We start from the raw sequence: 24,111 nt of genomic DNA on the forward strand, positions 1-24,111 counted from the left end.
TTGGCTTCACCAAAGTGCTTTCTCATTCCTCCTGGCTATACTCAAGATCCTTCCCCACCAGCGCTTCTTTATCATTTTGGAAAAGTAGTTCAAATCCCCTGGTCACCTCAGCGTGCTGTACCTGGTCAATCACCATACAGTTAGCATAGACTTCATCGCCTCCGTTCAGCACGTCAGAGAACTGGCCTGCAGCAAGGGACATTGGGCCATGCTTGGATTTTTTGAGGTCATCAAAGGAGTGATCTAGAAGAAATGAACAGGACTGAGAAATTATGAAGTATGAGCAATTCATCTTACAACCAAGTTTTACCTTCTTAGTCAAACAAACAAACAAACAAAAAAGCATTCAGGTTTGTTTGGTTTTTTTTTAAGTGCATTTTTAACATGGTATTTTCAGTCTTCATACCTTAAGATCTACAGTGCAAGTACATTCATTTCTAAACCTTCTCTGTTATCTAGAAGTTGAATAGTTCTAGACAGGTAAATATTAGTGCACTGCAAGCATCGATTCCTTTAAGTTCTCACACATTAAACCCAACTCCACTTCCTTTACAAGTAACATGGAAGCATCAGTTAGTATCACACTTCTTAAGTACATGACAAGTTCAGACTGGATGAGTTACTAATGATCCAAAGACAGCACAGAGGCCAGCAATGGCGGCTCTGGCTCACCCACAAACCCTTGCAGGCTGCTCTTTCTTTTACTTTGAATCACAGAATTGACTTTTCTTGCTTCTGTGGTCTGAGCTTTGCTCCAAATAGTAAAAGTTGCTCGAAGTGAGGCCCTGGAGAGTTGAGATGCTACTGTGTTTGCAGAGATCACAGGGTTGAAGGCAATAAAACCTCTGCAAGCTGGAGCCAGGCCTCCTGTGCCTGGTTTGTTTATTCCATCTGCAGACACCTTTGTGGAGCCTCCGCATCTGTAAAAGGACGCTAACAGCACTCTTTGCTTTGTGTGCTGAATAAAACGGGCCTGGATATGAACAGCAGCTGACAGTAAGTGCTCTGTTAGATTGATACGTCACTGTTGTTTATGTTTGCTTCCGTTATTATGATCTTTAATCATGGCCAACATGAAGTACAAGGATAGTGATACTAACCACAGTATTGTATCTGTAATTGACATTAATTTCATAGATTAATGGTATAGTCACAGAGTGTGACCTAGCAAGTTATCAAGATAATGGATACAAAAGGGGAGGAGCACTGTTGGGTGTGGTCGCACACACGCCTTCAAACCAGCAGAGAGGCAGGCCCAGGCGGATCTCTGGGAGTTTTGAGATCAGCCTGGTCTACCATAGTTCTAAACCAGCCAGAGCTACATACTAAGACCCTGTCTTTAAAACAAAACAAGAAACAATACTGCCCTGAAGGCCATTAAAATTGGCATGTGTCTCACTACCTGCCTCACCTCTGTCACAGGGCAAAATCAGACTGTGAACCATGACTTGTGAGTTGATGTGCTATGATTAAATGTTCTACTTTTCTGCAGAAAGTTCTGGAGACATAAAAGATATAAAGACATATGAAACAAAATGGCCCTGGCTTCCAATTACAAATCTAGATCTACTTTTCCCCCACAGAACATTAAAACAAAGTTTTATTAAGCTTCTTAAGAAAATATACAAAATAGAGGAAAGTGTTTTCTTATACCCATAATGGGTTATTTCACTAATTTTTTTAGCTAGCTAGCAATGTGATACACACGTAGCCCACAGGCCCTTGACAAGTATGACCTTTATGATCAATGGCCATACATATTCATTCTAATTATACAGAAGAGGCTCCAACAGTCATAAATCAAGGATTCGACAAAACACCCTCAATGTTCTTCAAAGTCAGAAAACTTTGTCGCTCATTTGTCATTCTGGAGAATGTTTGAAAGCAATCACGAATACTACAGCATGGCCTTGTGGCATGTGATCAGTCAAGCCGGGCTGTTTCACAGACGTGAAACACCCAGCACGCCTGCCATCACACTTAGAGGCCATTCATCTCCTTCCCGACGGCTGCCCTATAAGGACTTCATTCACCACAGGATTAACCCAAGAACTGATAAGACAACAAGCAATGAACAGATTTTACTTTAAAGACACGGAATCAAGTGAAATCTCATCCTACATTGTGGGGCCTTGATGAAGGTATTGCTCTGGCTGTGTGCAAGTATACATACTCACATACAAGTGACTGGGGCAGCCCAGGGAGGCATGAAGAGGGGGACGGGCCCCCTGGGACTGGAGTTACAGGTGGCACTGAGCCTGCAGATAAAGTACTCAGACTTGAACTCTGATTCTCTGAAAGAGCAAGTACTCTTTAACAGTCATCTCTCCCAGGAGCCTTGGTCTTAATGACCAAGAGCTTTGTGTTCAGAACTCTGAGCACTTGCTCCAGCGATGAGCAGGACCAGAATTACTGCTTTTTTTTTTTTCCAGCACATAGGTAGAATGCACTTTGTCCACTATAAACCTGAGTCCTACATGCCATGGCAGGGTATATATGGAGACTCTGTCCATGTCACAAAGTAACCTACAAATTACTGAGTATGGAAACTTAAGAGTCTAATTTGAAAAAAAAAAAAAAAGAGTCTAATTTGTTTTCTGAATTATTGATTTGATTAGGGCTTAGCAAATGATCTGCTTGAATTACAGACTATGAATGATCCCTTAGCATTAACATAAAATATTTAAAGCTCTGAAAAATCAAAGTTTTTCTTCAAACATTTGGTTCACAAATGCATTTTATGGCCAGAGAGACTTGAACTCATGTACACTCTGTCTCTCCCCCACTTAAGGCCAGCATTCAGACTTTGCCACCGACATGCTTCTAGTCTTGGTGTGGTGCTCTAATGTGTCCGAGGAGAGTCACAACCTGTGAAGTAGAAGCCCTAAAGGTAATTCCCAAAGACACGGATCTGAGACCGAGAAAGAAGAGACGGTGAGCACCTAAAATAGCCACCACAGCTGACATTAAACATCTCAAACCTTTGTCTTTTCTCTCTCAATCCCACAAGTACCTATAGCAGTGGTTCTCAAGCACTAGGTCATGCCCCTTTGGGATGACTGTGGGATGATCCTTTCACAGGGGTCCTGTATATCTCATATTTGCATTGAGATTCATAACATTAGCAAAAGGAGTTATGAAGTAGCAACAAAAGTAACTATGGTTGGGGGGTCACCACAACATGAGGAACTGTGTTAAAGGGCCACTCACAGCATTAGGAAGGTTGAGAACCATAGCAACACATTTACATTGCCATGACTTTTTAGTATTTCCATCAAATCCACTTGCTTTTCCCCCTTTAAATGACGTTACTTTGAAAGAACTACCTTATCCCTAGTATAATCCGAAAGCCAGTCTTTCCTGACAAAAGTGGGAATGAATGGGAAAGCTAAAGGCTGCAGAATTGAAGCGATACTGTAAATTCCAAGGGTTGTTACCTAGGCAAGCTATGGAAGACAGAGAGGCCTGCTTCTCTGTTAGATGCATGGAGATTCTGAAGGACACAAGAAGCACCAATGATCTAATGCAGCCAGTTGAACTCTTCTTTCTAAGGATGGACAAAGCAATAGAACCTGATTGGCCAGGGAGATGGGGAGATAGCTTGGTCAGTACCTCACTTGCCACACAAGCATTAGAATCAGAGTTCAATTCCAGAACCCATGTGTGTCAGAAAGAAAGCTGTACATGCTTCCACATGCTTGGAATCCCAGTTCTGAGGAGGAAGTCACATCCCTGGAGCTCGCTAATCAGCCAGCCAAGCCACTTGGCCAGTCCCATGCCAATGTATTTTACTCTTCTAAAGTCAAATACAAGGTGGCCAGCACTTGAGGAAGGACACTGAGGCCATACTTAGGCTTCCACAAGCATGAACACACATGTACACACATGCATACATAGGAACACGCATGCACACGTATGCACATGAGCTTGCACACACACACAGCAACACATAGAACAACTTGAAAAAGACATACCTAATTACTACAGGTTGACTGTGCAATGTCCCCTATAAGCTTGTGTATTTGAACACTTGGTCCCCAGCTCGGGGTACTGTTCTGGGACGCTGGCTGGCAGGCACTGACAGGCAGTGAAGGTTGTCCCCATGTGAGAAGTCACAGCTACACGTGCCCAGGACACAGACTGAGCCTCGCCCACCATACCTTCCCTCCACTGGGTCTGTGACCCAAACAAGCCTCCTCCCCTTAAACTACTGCTGTCACAGTGCTTGTACAGAGAGAAGGAAAGACTAACCCTGACAGTGCAGGTAGGCGCAAGTGGCTCAGTGTAAGTGGTGTGGCATGACCTAATTTGACGCTAGCCACCTCCAAGACAGCTGCTACCAGACCTTGTCATCACTCTGTCACTCAAGGATGACACACTATGACAAAGTCTCTTCAGAATAGGGCTTGAATGTTTATGTGTAGTTTTGATTTTTTAAAACAACTTTGTGCAGGTCACATTGTTCAATGGATCAAAGGCCAAGCCTGGTAAAACCCACCCCAGGATCCAGGCAAAGCAGAAGGAGAGAACTGACTCCAGAAAACTGTCCTCTGACTCACTCACACTCACACACACACTCACACACACACACACACAACTCACTCAACTATAACTTTACATGTTTAAAAACAACCCCATAATCCCAGCACTTAGGAGGTAGAGTCAAAAGGATCAGGAGTTCAAGGTGGCTACACGGTGAGTTTAAGGGCAGCCTGAGCTACATGAGGCCCTGCCTCATAAAACACAAAGCAAAACAGCAGCAAAACCCAAGGCAACTGAACACAACAAACATTGTGCGTGCTACAAAATAAATAAATAAAATTTTAAAAATGCTACTTTTATCTCAGTTCCAACAGGATTTCTCTCCAATGACTCAGGAGCAAAGACTTCTAAGTCTGAGAGATTATAGCTGCAGAGGAGAAAAGACCAGTCAGTCAGATATGGCGCTTCCCCAGAACAGCAGGGTCGGCTCAGGAATGAGAGGGTATGACAAGACAGCGGATGAAGGCCAGCTTCTTCCTGGAGTGCCTCCAGGATCGACAGCTGCTCAGGGGATCCCCACTCCTCCCTCAGTTAATAGCCTCACTACTGGGTAGCTCCCCCAGGGCTCCCAACCACAGATTCCCATCAGTACTTCTTTGCTATGCTAGCTGCTCTAGCGACAGAAGATGACTAGGGAAATATTTTGCCCTGGGAAGAGGGCCCTTTGGCACCACGGAGAAGGTGGCTGAAATGCCTCTCTTTTCTCAGAGGTGCCACAAATCTTGCAAGAAGTGGCTCACAGTATAGAACAGCCTGGACATCTATAAGCTGATTTCTGATGAAAACCAGCGTGCCTTCTGGAAGGCCAGGCCTGGTAGCTAAAGGAAAGTGCGGCCTACTTGCCTGGTTATATAAGAGACACACACACCCAGACATAAACAAACCTGTAGCCAGCTTGCTGCAAAGCTCCTGCCTGGCCTGCTCTCACCCACTGCCTGCCAAGCTCTCACCACAAATGCTAGGTAGGGCTTACAGTCCAGAAGTTTATTAACCACAGTTAGACAAATTAGTCTCATTCATTTGCTCCTTCCTTCCTTCCTTCCTTCCTTCCTTCCTTCCTTCCTTCCTTCCTTCCTTCCTTCTTTCCTTCCTCCTTTCCTTCCCTCCATCCTTGTTTTCTTCTTGCAGTGTGCTTTGTTTTAAACATAGAACTATGAGCATAGAGGATTTATTGAGAATAACAAGCCATGGCACACTAGGTAAGCCTGGCCTCAGAGTTCAGTGTGAGGCAGCCTACGAAACAGTGACCACTATTGTCAGCAGTGGTCTTCCGAAGACAACTCTTGTCTTGTCCACTGGAACCCAGCAGCATTTGTCCCCGTCTGTTCCCTCCCATGCTACTGGTGTCTCCTACACCAGTTATATTTACTTCCTTTATATGCCCTTTTCCTGCCAAGAACATAAGTCCTGTAAGAAAAGTGACTTTGAATGTTTTATTCACTTTGTCCCCAGTGCTGAGAAGAAAGCCAGGCCATACTCAATTTTTCAATCAATAATTGTGGAAATAAAGAATAATTTCACCTCAAGGAAATAAAATTGTACCAGGAACAATTAAGAGAATGATACTCTTTCCGGGGCTGACATGTCTTCTGGCTTCTGGAAGCTTCCTTGGCTTTGTCCCAGCTCCACGTACTCTGCTCCAACACTCTCTTCTCTCTCACACTCATGCCAACTCTTTCCCCCCAACATTTACCATGATTCTGCTAATTGTACGACCTGCTAGGCCCAGCCCAGGCCTCTCTGCTTCTCTGACCTTTGCAAAAGTCCGTCATTGCTGTCCCCTGCCAAGTCTTTTCAGGACAACAAGCTCTCCTTCCTGAGCTGTCTTGCATTTTGCCCTATGGCATCTACCATAATCCAGAGGGTGGTGGAGGGAATTAATTTCACTCCTGGGGATAGAGATAACTTTCTGGTTGGGTCTGGTCAATAAACAGAGCAAACAGAACAGCACAGATACTATGTGCTTCTTTGACCCTGGTATCAACAGCCTGTGGATGGTACTATTTAATCACTTCATAAAGCATCAGGAGCTTCATGGTGGCACAAGGCTGTAATCCCAGTACTCAGGAATCCAAGGCAGGAGGATTTCTGAGTGTAAAGCCTGTTTGGGCTACACTGTGAGATTCTGCCTCAAAAATATTAATAGAATAGACAATCAGGTGCTTACTCTCTTATTAAAAAATAAGGGAACACCAGGCAAATTTTCAGATGAAGAAACTGGGGAGAAGATGGGGGGAGAGCATTGAAATGAGCAAGAAGGAATAAAATCTGAGATACAACCAAAACGTCATCTTCAGCACCTCTGTCCCCATGGCAGACACTGAACCCCACTGATGCCATGACTCGGGTACATTCTGATTATTGTGAACCAGACACTCATGATTCTATTCAATCATCTGATTCTAAACAAGAGCAAGGAAGCCCAGGTATCATCAAGGTCCCCTCAAGATCACACAACCAAAACCTGGCGGCCACCCTGTAGACCACTCCAGCTATGTTACTGTACTGGGGTTACTGACTGCTCTATTTCGAAGCAAAGAAAACAGTGCTTGACTAGAATATCCTCCAGCAGAGACTATTCGAGTTAGAGGTGAGGGTTTGTTAAGATTAATGTTAAATTAGTATCCCAGTACCAGTGAACATTTGACAGTGGACATTCCACAGGTTACTGAGTGCACAACAAACACCTGACCTTGTGAAAGGAAGGAAAAATGACTTAGTAGTAGCGGGATTTTCTTGTTTCCTTTTGGTTTTCTTTTTTTTTTTTTCAAAAAAAAATGTAGATATCACACCCATAGAAACTGATATGTGCTAGAATATTCCACAGAAGATATTCAGGCTCCAATCTAGTCTGACAGGCAATTCTGCCCATTGAGAGTCTCTCTCTGTGTGCATGTTTGTAAAACTCAGTCTAGATGAATTACCTATAATCATATAATCATTTTTTATTATTATTAGAGGGATGAACTATTAAGAAATAATACCATTTATTTTTTTCTCCACAAATTAATGCCTCTAGATCTACAATATAGCACATATAAGAGACAAAGTGAGCATGAACATGATTTTATGCTTACAGCGTTACAACGTACAAGTAGGAAAAAATGAAATTCCCATCAGCTTTGAAACAAATAGATTACCATAAATGCAACTGACACGGAATGCACACTAAAAAAAAAAAAAAAAAAAAAAAAAAATTAAAGAAGATGGTATTTGAACAATGTCTGGTATTTTCCCATTAGGAAGTCTCATTAATATGTTACAGTGTGACTTATTTCTACATGTGTTTGCCTACTTCCTGGGCCCTGGGTCTGTGATTTCTCCTGGTTAACTTGCTGCCAGGACATGACAGTGTAAGCCTGACTGAGAAAACATCCATTACACAGCAGATATCTCATTCCATCTTGTTTAAACAGCAGTGTTCAAACTACCCAGGAGAAAAAGCTAGAAAGCAAAACCAAGATGCCAAGTTACATGTCATAAAGTATATTGTGTTTATATTTTCAATTTTTAAAAAAGATTTATTTATTATGTATACAATGTTCTGCCTGCATGAACACCTACAGGCCAGAAGAGGAGATTAGATTGCATTATAGATGGTTGGGAGCCACCATGTGTTGCTGGGAATGGAACTCAGGACCCTTGAAAGAACAGCCAGTGCTCTTAACCTCTGAGCCATCTCTCCAGCCCCCTACTTTCAGATTTTTATGTCCTTGCCAGGCACAGTAGTGTATGACTGTAACCCTAACACTCAGGGAGACAGAGACAGGCAGACAGGCAGGGAGACAGAGTTTGAGGCCAGCCTGGTCTACAAAGTAAGTCCACGAAAGCCAGGGCTATCCCCCCCCCAAAAAAAAAAATCTGCCTCAAAAAACCAAAAAGAATAACATCTTTATATACGAAACAAGTGGGAGGGAACATCCATTTCTTTTGCATTGTGTCATTTCATGCAAAACAGTAGCTTATCAGTAAGCTACCCATACTGGGTAATGTATTACTGGAAACAAATATATTACTGGAAAACTTTTCCCTAAGAGTACACATGTCATCTGTACTCTCCATGACCATGTGGGTATTAGCATATCCATTTTCCTCGTTATTTATTTTGTTTTTTTTTTTTAATTTCTACCTAGTGAATGTCATACACGAGATAAGACATACTAACCATGCTCATCCTCCCCATCTCCCTACCACACCTGTCTACCTTACCTCTTCCCAACAAACCTCCCATACATTCATGTCTAGAAATGTGTTGGCATTGGCACAAGCCCTGGGTTCTATCCCAGAGCTACCAAATAAAGGGGGTAAAATACTGTGACACAAACCCAGTGATGACCCCCTGTCCTTTGCCTCCACTTCCCAATTTGGAACCTTTGTAAAGTTCTAGAATGCAGAGAAAGCTCTCACACTGACTTCAGTGTGACCGAGAAGAAAGTACAGAGCTGCCCTCACTAGGAGAGTGGCCATTCCCTGAGAACTGTTGCCACTCACTCCTCCATAAGGCTCTCTCAGGACTTTGCTGGCATTAGTCTTGGAATGGAAAATCTCACCTCAAGCTCTTCTGAGCTGGACCTGTGGCTACCCTGAACATTATCCAGATTCCAGAAAGTTCTCCATCCCAGGAATTTCCTGTGGCTTGGATGGAAGGTAGGTCATTTATACACAGCCTGTACCAAGAAAAATCCAGAAGAGAAACCAGGAAACCTCTGACGACCATAAAAGAGCTTCCAATGTACTTTGAACTTGCCTTGTCTCCTGGGATCTTGCCTCACTGTTACCAAGAGCAATGACTAAAGATGGAAGCCAGTGGACCCCAGAGGTAAAAGGACATTTCTCAGAGGATCAAATCCTCTTTTCCATACCCAGATTTGGTTCTTTTAGGTCAGATCTTTAGCAAAGTTCTTTTCCTCTGTTTGAAAGACTCAACAGTCTTAATTATTGACTGCAAAACCAGCTCTGCCCCCATTACACCCAAGAGGCATTGAGTAAAGTGAGGGATGGAGAAAGAGCAATCTTTGAGAACAACAATTTCTCCCAGTCTTTCCTAGTCCTCTTTCCTAATTATAGAAGCACAAAGTGGCCTTCCAAAGCACATGTTTACATTTGGGAACAGACTCTTAAGTATGTAAATAATTTGTTTCAGCCCTTGCCTCCACAGAGCAGTCAAGTAGGTATTGTGCTGGTGTGGATTCTGGTGTGATTAGATTCCGTCAACAATCTCTTTCCTTCTTGATGCAATCCTCTAAGGCCTGAAGCAAACGAACATGAAGGAAAGCTGTGGGGGAAACACATGACACAAGCGCCAAGAAAGAATGGAAAGGCCTCAAATATAAAGCTTTTTTTTTTTCTCCAAAACCACTTCAAGTAACTCCAAAAACACAAACAAATGGATAAGAAGATGTCCCCCACATGCCATCAGCATGGGAACCCAATGAATAAGTTAAACCATTCACATGAAAAGATGCTGGTACACAGACATGATTTTGTTCCCATCTAATGCTACAAAGAGCTTCAACTCCCCAGGGCTTGCCTCCAGAGTAATATGCTTTCATCCCCTGGAAGCCATCAAACATTACTGAGGTCTACCGTAGGCAAGGCACTGCATTAGCACAACAGAGAAGAATTCTTGGAAATATAAAGTCATTCATTTCTTAAGTGTCTTCAAGAGAATATTTTGAATAAATGAGTGGGTGAATGAAATGATGAAAGCTAAATACCTCCTGGCATTCTTCAAACCATTCTAGGTTTCTTTTGGTTGAGAAACTCTACTGAATTCCTGATAATAGTACCATGGGGAAATTCTGGGCAGATAAGCATAACTGAGATCTGGATATAAGATTTGTCTATGATCGGGGCTCTCCACTTTGGGGATAATGAAGGTGAAAGGCACAAATAAGTGATTTCTCTGCCTGGGGTAAGCAGTGTGAGATAGCTACTCTGAGAATGGGTGGGTTTTTCTTGTTTCATTCAGATCATCTGAATTATGAGGAAATGAGGTGTATGCAGTATGGTCCAACAGCAGTGCCAGGCTCAGCTTTCCTAGGGTGCTCTTAGTTGCCTACATGTGAGGATGGCACACCAAGGTCCCAAACACCTCAGAGAAAAGTGATCCGGGGCTGGGTTGAGCATACATGGCTGGCCATCATATCCACCATAGTGCAATCAAAGGCATATGGCAGACGTTTCTGGAGAGAGCATCCGGGACGGTGTCCAGGGACAAAGACCCCCAAGGTTCCATCATATGAGCCAAGGTAAAGCCAAGTCAGTTTAAGTCCAGAAAGAGAATCACCAAGCCCTGCCTGACGCCAGGAGAGGACCCCAGCAGTAGATCTTGGTCACAAGTGCCAAAGTCAGGCAGTCATGTTTCTGAGAAGAGGCTAGGTCAGTCCAGCAAGACCCAGAAAGCACTGCAAAGATTCAAGAACCAGGCCCCTCCTACCACCAACTGCCCTCCACTCTCACCAGGAAGCCATATTGAATCCTCACAAGGAAGAAAAATGGGGTGAAGAATTGTCAGGAGAACTTCAGGGTATGAAATTATTATCCAATGATACCTACCAATCAGTTGCTGAAAAATTACTGTTTACATTATGACATCAAACCAAATTTTCCATGCGAGATTAAAAATATACTTTTCCCCCTCCCCATCCCATTGTCTATAGGTTAATACTTTGTGAAATAAGACTGACTGTAGATAAAACAAATAGTAAACAAACCAATATTCACTGCCTGAGTTCCATGATCCTGCACTGGAGATGTGAGATGCATAAGATAACCCTGCCTTCCAGGGACCTTAGGGTAGAGATGTAAAATGCCAGCTGTGATAGGGGAAGAGAAGAGCTATCCAAAGAACACATACCAAACAGAACAGCACTTAGATAGAATGCTGACCTCGAGAGGGCACAGGGAAGACCTGAGGAAAGGGTCTGTGAACTACATCTTGAAGAAGTCAGGAGTCTCCACTTTGTGAGAAGAAATATTCACCTGAATTTGCTAAAAGAAAAATAAATGGAGATAGGGGAGACCTTGAGAGTTACTCACAGAACTGAATGGATTTAATAGCCAGAGCTTGAGAATGGGAAGTGGGCAAGCATGGGGCCTCAGAGACAGTGCAGAGGCCTGGAGCCTCACAGGACTGTAGGCGCTAGTTTCTCAAATGCTATTTTATTTGGGTTCCTTAAATTGTGTGCCTCTCTTTCAACCTCCAGCCCCAGGTAAGGGGAAGAAAAGGTTGCAAGAGAAAGGGGTGTAGCCCTCTGTACTTCTTCCCATTGGGTAGGGTCATAGGATTCTTTTGCGGACCATAACAATATCAGTCATCCAGAAATCCAGAAGTCCAGGCGACCAGCAAATCAGCAAACAGCAAACAAGCAGCAGGACGAACCAGCAGCAAGCAGTCCTCCTCCAAGCGGCCGCACCTCCTTCCTTTGGACTATCATATTTATGCCCCTCAGAGTCCTCAGGATTCAATTAATTCCATCTGACAAAGACCACGCTCCACACAAGACGCTTAACAGGTATAGACAAACTAAAATCCCCAACTTGGAATTATAACAAAAACATGTTTACATAGCATAAACCCAAACTCCATAACACAGGACCTTGCCATTTATTTGTTTCTTTTTGCATCCCTTCCGACTACAGACTAGTTTCTAAAAGCTAATGACTTCCCACCAATCTTTCTAGAGACACCACCGGAGAAGAAAGGCATTTCCCTCCAAAGTCTAGTTTGAGAGAATCAAAGAAAGAATTCTGGCTGGCTATGCCTGGGTGATGTGGCCGCCGTGGGTAAAACAGGAAGAACTCTGGTGAGATCCCCGTCGCAGCATCCCTAGGAAATTAGATTCTCATGAGGCAGCATCATGACCAGAGTGGAAGGGCAGCCCACAAAACTACGAGAATCGAAAGGTGCCAAGCAGACAGAGATAACCACGCAGGCCAGTGAAAGCATGTCACACACCATTTCCATCGGTCCACACGCCTGAGCTGCTTTCTGTCACTCAGCTCTGCTCTCTGCGTGCTGACTCTGTGCATGTGCTCTGAGGGACCACCTTGCCCATGCAGACCTCATCAGTCACCCTCGGGCTGCTGATGCCTTCCACCTCACCTGCCTACAGCTTTTCAATTTTTGTTTTTGTTTTTGTTTTCAGCACTAGAGATTGAACAAGCGCATGTCTTACACACTCTGGACAAGTACTCCGCCACTGACCTACATTCTCAGCCAGGGTGTCTTCTCTTCACCGTGAAATTCAAGAGCAAATTGCACCAGTTTCTCCTGTGGGACTTGAGGAGAGGAAGTCTTCTAAGCATGGAGACAATCTATTGTAATGCTGTCTCCTTTCCCCCTACAGAGATGGGAGGGAGATCACTTTCAAGACGTTAACTAAATATTTGTTCAACTGAGGGAGTATGTTAGTGGTATTGTCTGCCATGGGCATGCAATGCGCCCCCTTCTCTTTGTGACACAGAGACACTCCTGAGCAGAGTTGGCACTGACTCTGCTCTCTGTGACATTAAATAGGAACCTCAGGGAGAGCAAAGATGAGTTGGAGAGCTATGTCACCTTTAGGGAAAGATTTCTCTCCTTAAAGCTTTTCTGAAGTTACCTATTCATTTAGGCATTCCCTAAATGATTACACACACACACACACATACACACACACACACACACACACACACACACACACACACACACGCACACACAGGCATGCATGCACATTCTATTCCATGAAATTTCGTGAAAAGAAGGAAAGGAATGAGTGAGCTCATGAAGTTAATTAAAGCAGTTTACTTTTAACAATTATCATTAAACTCCTGAAATGCTGTCATACTCCTAACTGCATATTAAGAGTTACTTTCCAGATCAAACACCTGTCCTTCAAATATTAAGTGAGCTCATTGCCAAACAAAACAAGCCAAGCCTGGTGTTACACGCCTGTGGTCCTACTCTGGCGAAGCTGAAACAAGAGGATCAGGCGAGGCCCAGAGTGAATGACTGATGTGAAGCAACACAGAGCCACCCCAGCACAGAAGGGAAAACAGAATGGTATCTGGCAGCCCCACTCCTGGTAACTTTATCGCTCTGTCTGTGTCTCTCTCAGGCTTGGAGAAGACAGTGGGCTTCCCAGCACCCTCATCCTGAGGTGGCTTGAGTAAGAATGGCCCCCACAGACTCATATTTGAATGTTTAGGGAGTGGTATTAGGAGGTGTGGCTTTGTTGGAGAAAGTGTGTCACAGGAGTGGGTTTGAGGTTTCCAAGCCAGGCCCAGTGGCACTCTCTCTTCCTGCTGCCTGCCTACCCAGATGTAGAACTCTCAGCTCCTGTGTCTGCCTGCATACCGCCATGCTTCCCGCCATGATGATAATGGACTAAACCTCTGAACCTATAGGCCAGCCCAATTTAAATGCTTTACTTTTAAGAGTTGCCATCGTCAAGATGTCTCATCACAGCAATAGAAACCCTAACTGAAACACACCCAACCATAGTTTCAATTTTTCTACTTCCGGGCCCCTGTCCACTATTCCCTAGCCCCAACGCATGGGTGTATGCAAGTACCATGCCTGTAGGAAAGGGGTGGTATCAAAACCGTACAATAGCTCTTGCATCTGAAACCTCTAAAACTGTCCCCACCACCTTCATTCCTAGACAAAAGTTCACAGAGGGGAGAGGAGCCGAGGTGGTGAGATACAGTGGCAACTTTCTACCCATGGCGGCAAGTCATGCTCTATCCATCGCCCTGACTAAGAGACGGCACATGTACCAGGCAGCACAGAACTCTCGGACTTCCAAGTGTCTCTGTTCTAGGGTGAGTTTTGCTCCTACTGGATCCAAGGCTGGGCAAGTCATTTCTTCTTGCTGGGCCTCAGAGTCCTCAACTAAGAAGCAAAGGTAACATCATATCTAACAGGCAGGGTCTGCCTCTCTTTTTTTTTTTTTTTAACATGACAATGTGTGGAAAACACTTTACTCATGTCATTATTCCATCCTTTCCTTTTCCTTATGGAAATGGCTACCAGTCTCTTGAAATGGCATAGCACTGACTCTTGGGAGGGACTCCTTGGTTAAGTCACATAAGGGCAATAGCACAGCAGCATGAGGTTGTCAAGGGAGAAATGTCATGTAAGCCAACCTGTCTAAAGACAGGCAAGGGCCAGTCTGGCTTTTTTGTAACAATCTTCTCAAGGACTACCAAGGGCCCAAAAGAACTACTTCAGTCCCTTCTGTGGGAAGAGCCTTGTAAGGTCTCATGACCTCCTCTGGTCATTAGACTTCACTCCGTCAAAGTCTCATCACGCCAACAGTACTGCGCTGGGAGTCAGCCTGTAAACATATGCACCCTTAAGTGCAAAATCCATAACCAAATGACAGCACTCTCCAAGCCATGCTGTCTTTGTTTCTAAAACAGAGATAATCTCCTTATTTGTTGTCATACTCTCTATGTCAAGCATACACTATAGTTTAATTAAAACCAAGATGACTGGAAAAGCAACACATAGTACTAATATGTTTGACTGTGACTTCCAAAAATTCTAGTTCTATCCAAGCTTTTCAGGATCGTCTAACTTTCTGGTTTGCACTGGCTCCTATGGAACTGTGGATGCTTTGAAGAAAAAAAAAAAAAAAAAAAGCACCTCTTCACATTCTCTCTCCCTGGAAAGGGACCTGCTATGACCTGGGGGAGGAGAGAATGAGAGATAACACACAAGTAAACTTTCCTTTTCATAAAAGGAAAGTACGTGTTGACATTTCCAAGGGTCCAATGACTTACATTAAAGCACACACTTTCAAGATTGAATGATAATGAGCGAAGCCTTACATGAGGTCCAATCTCTGTGGGTTTTTTATAATTAATCTTTGATTAATAAACATTAAATTTCTTAGATGAATTGCCTACTGAAACCAACAAAACAAAAACCCAGGCATTCCTGTATCCCTTGAAGCAGAACGGTCATGGATTCTGACCTACTCTAATTATTAACCACTGGGCTCCCAGAACGACACGTCCTGGGGCTGTCCGAGAGATGACAAAGGACAGCTTCTTCGAATGGCCTCCCCAGGTCTCCTTTTGGGCAGCATGGTTGTAACTGCTTTCATGACTCCCTCCTCAAGACATCAGTCATTTCTAAATAACAATAACATAGTGTCCTTCTCTGAAGGCAGAAGGAAAAGCAGGTACTAAGTAAAAATACTGTTTAGTGGGTTTTCTTACTAAAAAACCCTGTCAAAACTTCACATCACTCTCTAAGCAAGCTGGGAGTGTGGATGTGTCTGAACATCTATCAAAGACCTGAAAATAGGGACAGGAGAGGACCTTTGAGGGAAGAAAGTATTAGAAAAGAGGGTGAAGACGGAACCAACAGTAGAGACCAGAAGCACATACACCTCGATAAATATAAGAGATGTTTGTTTCATAGACCATAAATTCAAAGGCCTAAGAACCTCCTCCAAGCCTTCCAAGGTGGCTGGATCTCGAAGGGAGACTAACTTTGCTGTTGATGAGAAGGAAGGAGAAAGCAGCCCGGTGAGATGGCTCAGCATGAAGAGTGCTTGCCGTGACAGCATGAGGACGTGACTTCAGCCACTAAGTGAAAAAACAAATATCCTGGCCCAACACTGGGGAAGTGGAGACAGGTGGATCACTGGAGCTTACTTACAGCTGGCCTAGATTAATTGTAAGCTACAAGTCCCTGGAAGAAACCCTGTCTTAAGATAAGATGGACAGCTCTTAAGGAAGTTGGAAGTTGATTTGGGGCCAGAATTCTTGAACATATGCATGCCCACAAGCACACACACACACACTGAGGAAAGATGGAAATAAAAAGGAGAAAATGTTTTTACTGTTCAATATACACTATAAATGTCATTATCCTTTCAAATACAAGAGAACACTGTTCTTCACAAACTGGCCACTGGGCTACAAAACCAGATTTATCAGGCCAGGTGTGGTGGCACACTCCTTTAATTCCTCTGGTTGGGAGGTAGAGACTGGCAGATCACTGAGTTCAAGGCCAGACTTGTTTACATGGCAAGTTCAAGCCAGCCAGCACTACACAGTGAGACTCTGTTTCAAAAAACAAAAAGGGAAGAAGGAAGAAGGAAGGAAGGAAGGAAGGAAGGAAGGAAGGAAGGAAGGAAGGAAGGAAGGAAAGAAGAGGAAAGGGCAAGATTTCTTATGGTTTTTGTTGATGGTAGTGGTGGTTGTGGTGGGTTTGGGTTTTTTGTTGTTTGTTTTTGTTTTTGTTTTTGTTTTGCCTTTCAGTTGGGGGGAGGGGAACTGTTGTACCTGGGAACTGAGAGATGTGCTAACCTGTAAGCTACCTGTCACTCCAGAGACACTTGTGGGACATAGCTCATTATTTGCTGAATCTCCCTGAGCTCTGCTGTCTTTGTATGGAGAAAAGGCATCAGGTCATCTCCATAGCCCTCTTGGCTCTCTAAGGCCTCGTGGGACTGGTATTTGGCCAGCTGATATTACAACTACTTTCTTTACAGCTAGGTCACCACCACTTAACCAAGGAAGGATGTGTGCTATGTAGGCTAACAATTCGCCATGTTGCCCCACTGAGTTAATTCTCACTTGTCCTTTGCTTACTGGTGGCAAAGAGTTAATCATTTTCCTAACCAGGTACTTGCTTTCACTTGAACCAGGTTTAATTTATACATAGCTTTGCTATGACTTTCTGCGCTGGCTCAGGCTGGCAGTGCTCCAAATTGGATTTAAAGGGAGAGTGTGAGTCATGTGTTCCTACCATCCATTGCCTCACAAGGCTTTCCCTGGCTTCCAATCATAATCCCTTTTCTCCCAGCTTGATCCCTACCTGGAGTCCCAGGCCCCAAAGGGCAGGCATCCCGTGGGTTGCCTGGACAACATAATATAAAATTGAAGTAACCTGCTCTTGCTCCTCTCCCAGTGAACCACAACTAGAAAGATGGACCCTCAATTCTTGGGAATCCCATGTATCTCCCCTCTTGGAAATAAGTTAAGATTTGTAAATATTTATGGTTTGATAATTGCAAATCACAAAAGATCTGAAAGAGTAGAAATAATACGAAGATTACCACATACTCTTTACGCAGATTTACCTTTTGTTAAAGTTTTACTCCATTTTCAATCTGCATATGGGCTCACTTCTACACGCAGGTAACTGTGCTCTCCTGCATGTATGTTTTTCCCAGAATGCTTTAGTGGCAATATACTTCTGGCCCTTTAATATATGAACTACATCATCTAAATAAAGTATCATACACAAAGTGTCTGCACATTTTTTAAAGTGGATAATGACACTAAGGTAAAGTAAAGGGAAAAGAAAGGGGAAGTAAATACACCTTGGAGTATCATACACAAAGTGTCTGTACAGCAAGAGCTCTAGGCTTTACCACTGACATTTTAAAATCCCTTCTTTATAACTATAAAAAAATTTTAAATACTGTCTAAAATGAAAAGAACCCTTTTCTTGAGTACATAATAAAAAATGGTTTTAAGACAGGGTGACAAAACAGTATGTTAAACACTATTAACGTATCTGATGGCTGCATTTCAAGGATGACGGTGGAATAGCCTGGGAAAGGTGTTTTGGCCAAGGCTTCCTGCTTCCCCTCATGGCCAACTCATCTTATTCCTAATATTGCTTTAATCCCAGCTAAAATGCAAAGAAGCAAACACCATTATTTTAGCCTAGAAAGTCAGAAGAAAATCCATAAAGCTAACCAAGGTTCCTGGGAAGCTGCTAGAGCCCATCTTCCTGTGGGAACACAGGAACCTCAGGGACAGCAGTGCTGTTGAGGGCCTGCAGGCTCCAGAGGACAGAAACATGAGGAGAAACACCTCTTAGCCTGCCGCCGTCCATGTCCCTTCCCCCTGGAGCTCTCGACACAAGACAAGGAATGGGAAGGGCTGTCCACTACCTCTCTGGCTTTTGTAAGCCCCAGAAGACAGCAATGGTCACCTGCGGCACCCAGCTGAGGATGGGAGAGCCTCCTCTTCAAGCATTTCCCCCAGCCCGAGAACCATCTCTGTGGTTGCCCAGCACACACAGTGAGGGCCCAAGTAGAGGAAATAAACCAAGCCAGCCCCTTCCACAGGAGCCACCAGGGGTTCCAGTCCCTTTTTCCTTTGCTGGGACCTAGCTTACTTGTTACTACTCGAGGTAAACAGAATCAGTTCTCTGGAGACTTTCTTGTTGAAATCACTGTTTCCAAATCCTTTCCTTGTAATAACTACAAAATCATTTGGACTTCTTAGGAACAAATTTCCCTTAAATAATTAACTTCAAAACTTAAAAAAAAAAATTAGAGGCATAAAGAAGTAGCAAGCAAGGGTAAGCTCTCTTTGAACTTTACAAAGTCTAGACAGGTTTAAATCAACAGGGCTCTTTATTGTCAAAGTAACTCCAAGGTAACTCTTGATTAAATGAATCCGAAACATTTACCTTGTACTGACCCCCAGACCACCTTCCTGAGCTCTGCATTTTTTAAAGTGGATAATGACACTAAGGTAAAGTAAAGGGAAAAGAAAGGGGAAGGTATGATACACCTTGGAGTATCATACACAAAGTGTCTGTACAGCAAGAGCTGTAGGGACGTGTGAAAACACGAACGTAACTTGAAAGCAGGCAGGCAGGGAAATGCAGGACAGCGGGTGAGACGCGGAGGTGCAGGGGGTTGGCTCTGGGCAAACAAAAGGCACCGCGATCTACCTTTCTTGGATGCCCTGCGCCGGATCTTCATCTTGGGGAAGGAAGGCCAGGAGTAGTTGAAAGGTGAGTCCGAGTCGGAATCCATTGTTTGTTTGGGTGAAAGGATCAGCTGAGGCAGAAGGAAAGCAGGCGGATCGTGCCCAGCCAGGAGCCTCCCTGTGATGTCAAAGGCGGGAATGGGGCTGGGTGAAACAGCTCTGAACTCCGAGGGAGAGGCTATAAATGTTTTGCTTCCTTCAGGCGTTCAGGCATGTAGACCAACAAGGAGGCTGTAAATATTAAAGCCAAACCAGAGAAGCTGGGAGGGGGGGGTTTGAGGGGGACCTGGAGTCTGTCTGATACATGGCAGTCCAGTTATTCAAAAGGTCACCAGGGAGCAAATGAATCATTAACTCCCCTCTTCTTGTGGCTAGATATGGAAATGAAGAAGGAAGAAAGCCCAGACGAGAAGAGTGCTGCCTGCAAATCAAGGAAAGCTCCCTAAGGCAGGCGCACGTTTCTCGCTGAGAGCTAGGAAATTGTTTCTTAGGAAAGCTGTGCAGAGCTGCGTGGTGAAGGCTGAAGTTTCTATGTGGATAGTCTGCAGCCAGCCTACTCCAGGATCCATATCTCCCGAGAAGCTGGTCATCCACACCATCCTTGGGAAGGTTTGGGGGTGTAACATATTTTATTTACCAACCCAGTCTCCTGGTTCTTTCAGTCCTAAACCTTCATTTTCAATAGCGCCCATCTCATTACATCCATCGAAAGTCAAGTATTGCTGGTTACCACAACTTGCTTTGTGCATTTGTTTTCTGAACTGTCCCCAAGTTTAGCAGTTAGTCTTGAGGGTTTGAGTGACTCTGTAGCCTAGTTCTAAACTTTTAGTCCACCTCACTGTGCTAATGACTCGTTTGCCACAAACCAACAGTTCCCAAAGTCCCTCTAAACACTTCCCAGTGATTAGCATTCAGTGGAAGCCCACACTGCCTTCCCATAAATCACAGCTGCCACTCACTGCTTCTCCCTCCTCCCACAGGCACAGCGAGATGTGTGACCCATAAGATCAAGCTGAGTAGCCATGGTCTACAGAGGAGTCTCTTTAAAGCACTCCTTGAAGAAGGAGGAATGCCAAGAAATCCCACACTTTGCTGTGTTTGTGAAGTCTAGGGATGCTCAGAAAAACTCAAGGAAACAGCACGAGGAGCCATTTAACCTGCAGGCTTGGACCATGACAGTGTGTGTCTTCATTAGCATTCATCTCTTTACTTCCACTATTTCTCCAACTGTTGGCAGAGAGCTGTGCTGTGGAAGAAATAGCTTCACACAGGCTGCTCTGTGGCAGCTAATCCTCTGTGATTAGGGAGGAGTGAGTGAGGGGCAAAGGCAGAGATAGAATCTACTGGAGTGTGAATCCAAGTCAAAATCAGAATTATGTAAACTGCTCCTGTGGTTTCATACGGTTTTCTATAGAACTGGAAAACTAGGACAAAATACAACTAGAATATAGCTGCGAGGATTGAACCTAAAGGAAAAATGAGTAACTTTCTATTTTGTAGCCTTTTTGTTTGAAGAATAAATTACATATTTTTCTTAAACAGATGGGCACAATTGTAAGAATAAATTACTCTCAGCTTTTAACATCAAGGAAGAGAGTTTTAATCTATACATGATCCTTAATAAGAAAAAAAAAAATAGACAGTGGAGCGAGGGAGATGGCTCCCAGCCTGACAGCCTGAGCTGGACCCCTGGAACCCACGGAAGTAGAGGGCCAACTCCTGCAAGTGGTCCTCTGGCTTCCACACGTGTGCTACGACATACATGTTCTGCTCACAAATAAAAATGTCCTGTGTGTGTGTACCAAATACAATCAAATAAAAATGGGCTATCCACTTGAGGGCATAGGAGAGGGTTTGATGAAGGGTAGCTGGAAGGGATAGGAGGAAGGAGAGGGAGAGAGAAGTGATGTAACTCTATTTCAATTAAAGATGATAATTAAAAAAAAAGAGAGATAAGAGGAGCCAGGAACTAGAGCTCCAGCTTTTGACAGAGTGTTTGCATGCAGTCCCAGGGTTGACCCCCAACACTGCCTAAACCGGTCATGATGGTGCAGGCCCTGAATCACAACAGCTGGAAATGGAGGCAAGAAGATCAGTAGTCGGCTACGTAGCAAGTTTCAGGCTGTCCTGAGCTACCTGAGGTGAAGCCTTTGTACAGAGCCAAGGAAACTGCCTGGGACATTGCAGGCATTTGTTAAATGAATGAGTCATATAGGTTGGTCACAACCTGAAAAAAAAAAAAAAAAAAAAAAACTTACCTGGTAAGTGTAGAAACTATAGCCTCTTCTGGTTACAACTATGTATTTTGACGGATTCTTAAGATTGCTTAAAATATATTTACATTTAGGTAATAAATATATCTGCATTTGTCATCATTTACCAGTAAAGAAAATTTCCTTTTTTATTAATGGGTACATACTGTTCACACTTATATTTGAAGTTTGAAAATGAATATTTGCAAGCAGCAATATAAAAGTATTCATGAAGAATTCAAAATCTCTGAAAATTATGAAAACATCCCTGATACAAATACATTTCTAAATCCAAAACTAACATATTTGTTACTTCCATGTATCTAGAGAAGTTTGTTTTCAAGACAGAACAAACTCAGTCTTCAGGTGTGAATGACAGTCTTCTGTGGTTTCGTTTCTGTTTTTAATTCCTAGTTGTTTGGGACCCTCAAGCACGCCAAAGCTTTGAACAGGAGCGTCCACAAAGGAAGCAGTGTTGCATTATGGCCTCCAGTTAGGCCAGTGCTGGGAATCCTGCTGCCACAGTCTGAATGATCACCATACCCAGGGCCACCATGTCCTACCCTGCCACACATCCCGGGTGGCCTAGGTCCCTGATAGTGATCTTCAGTTGAGATGGGATATCATTTGCTAGATTCCGGAAATGATGGTCCGCAACCAAATCTTCATCGTGAGCCTCTTCACTTCCCTCTTTCCGCTGCTCATCAGTACCTTCATTAGTTTTTTGGAGATTAAATTCTACTTTTGCTCGTCTTTATTTTGAATAGATTTCCACTCTAAAGTCATCCAAAGTCATCTCTTTTGGACCCTCTTCCTTAACCTTTTCCACTTGGTTCTCCTCTTCAGGGTTAGCCATTGGGTGCTCTTCATATTCAGGTGTTTCCTCAGTAACATTGATCGATCCACATCACCGCAATCATGACATATTTGTTAGTGAACGCATGTGGGAGGCTCTGTTAATTCATCTTTGACAGTTCCCCACTGTGAGATCCACTACCTCCACGATTGTCTTCATGCTTCAGGCTGCTGTAATGTGAAAAAGAAGATCTATCACTTCCCCTATTCCTATCAAATTCACGTTTGCCAGGAGAATCAAATCCATTGCCTCGGCCCATTCCACGGCCTTGGCCTGCTCTACCCCTTCCAAGACCACCTGGGCCTCAGATAGGCCGTTCAATAATCAGTCCATCAACTGAAAATTCACCTCCTTCACCCTTTTCTTCTAGAGGCCTTTCAAATCTTCTTTCACAAAGCGATCACCTTTCTGGTCTATCAATTGTTTTTCCCATCACCCTGAAGTTGTTGATAAGGTCTTCTTCCAACTCGCCTTATTCCTTCTTTTTTAAATGCCACCAGCTGTGTCTCCTCCTTTCTGTCAGCCAAGCAAATGCTGGCGGGCAGTGGGTTCTTGTGTTTGCATTGGAGTTTGCCTGCTGTATTGGAGTTGGTCTGAGCTGTGGCCTGAGCTGTGCTCTCAGCCCCCAGGGACCCCAACGTTGCCCCTGAAGGCTTCTTTTTTTCTTGTTCTCTGCTGCCTTCAAACACTCGAAAGGGTCTGATTCATCATCAAATAGCTGGTCGAAGCCTGCCAGGCATGATGGTGTTGCAGTGGACCACGCCAAACCAAAAGCACCTGCTTCATCTCTTCCCACTGTGAAGAAAAGTTCTAGTTCCCTAAGATGTTGTGAGACCACAAGCTGCTTTCCAAGGTGCCTCTAGACCAAAGAAAGGGGAGCTGCACTCACATGGCCTGAAATGCCATCAGGATATTGCCATGTTCCTTCAGCTCGACTGTCAAGGAGCCTCTGGGAGGAGATTTCTCAGGCTATGAGAAATACATGCACACACAGCATGCACACACGCACATACACACACACACACACACACACAACCTTTTAAAAGAAGTCACTGGAGCAGATGATCCTCCCGTGCCTATCATTTATTATAACAGGTCAGAAGAACTCAAGAAGACAGTAAGAGAGAGAGAGGAAGTAAGGACCTGGGCACAGGCTGTGGGTTGAGGTGACAAGTGGGTCCATCTTAATCTGTTTCCCTGGAGGTATAATCATTGTTGACAAAGTACAGATCAATTACTTTATGGAAATTTGCCGACAATAAAAGAGCTACGTTGCAACATGCGAAAACAGCTCTGCTATCCAGAGACTTTCCAGTGTCCTCATTTGCCTTAATCTGTCCATATTTTTTGAAAAGTGAAGAGTTCCACTTACCAGCCGTGCAGTAAACATGGAAAGCAAAGTAGAAAATATCACTTGCACAGCCTGTTTTATTTTTAGGCCTGCTCAATCAATTTCTTACCTTCCAAAGACTTCTTACATGTGTGTCATTTATCATCATTGTTTGCTATTGTAATTGAAGGCATTTTTCCCTCTCTCCCCATTTTGTAATCTTAATTGCATTTAAATTAATTCAAGCTATCTGCATCTCATTTGTATTAAAAAAAATCAATTTCTTTGCCTTGTCTGATTGGCTGACTGTAACTGTAGTTGGAAGAATTTAATGATATAGTCTCCAGTCATTTCGTGAACAGTTCGCACACAACCATTACAGTAGAGTGCAAGTG

The 24,111-nt window shown here is 43.7% G+C and overlaps 1 protein-coding gene and 1 long non-coding RNA gene across 3 annotated transcripts in view; one reads left to right on the top strand and one right to left on the bottom strand.

Moving 5' to 3' along the window:
• The window catches only part of Arhgef28 (Rho guanine nucleotide exchange factor 28), a 281,915-nt gene that overhangs the window by 97,832 nt on the left and 159,972 nt on the right, over window positions 1-24,111 (bottom strand). Inside the window, exons 1-2 of one of the 2 annotated variants that reach the window (XM_021639568.2) lie at window positions 19,241-19,454; window positions 122-243 (exon numbers count right to left, since the gene is read on the bottom strand). In XM_021639568.2, coding sequence (XP_021495243.1) covers window positions 122-243; window positions 19,241-19,325 — 207 coding nt within the window. In that variant the 5' untranslated portion in view covers window positions 19,326-19,454. Of the gene's footprint in view, window positions 1-121; window positions 244-19,240; window positions 19,455-24,111 lie in introns of those variants that run through there. The other variant, XM_060385610.1, reaches the window with a different exon arrangement.
• On the top strand, window positions 19,191-20,860 carry LOC132654704 (uncharacterized). Its single transcript, XR_009592396.1, has 3 exons — window positions 19,191-19,303; window positions 19,654-19,887; window positions 20,259-20,860. It is a non-coding gene; the product is annotated as an uncharacterized LOC132654704 (long non-coding RNA).

This window comes from Meriones unguiculatus, chromosome 6, assembly GCF_030254825.1.
Source record: "Meriones unguiculatus strain TT.TT164.6M chromosome 6, Bangor_MerUng_6.1, whole genome shotgun sequence".
Classification (NCBI taxonomy): Eukaryota; Metazoa; Chordata; class Mammalia; order Rodentia; family Muridae; genus Meriones; species Meriones unguiculatus.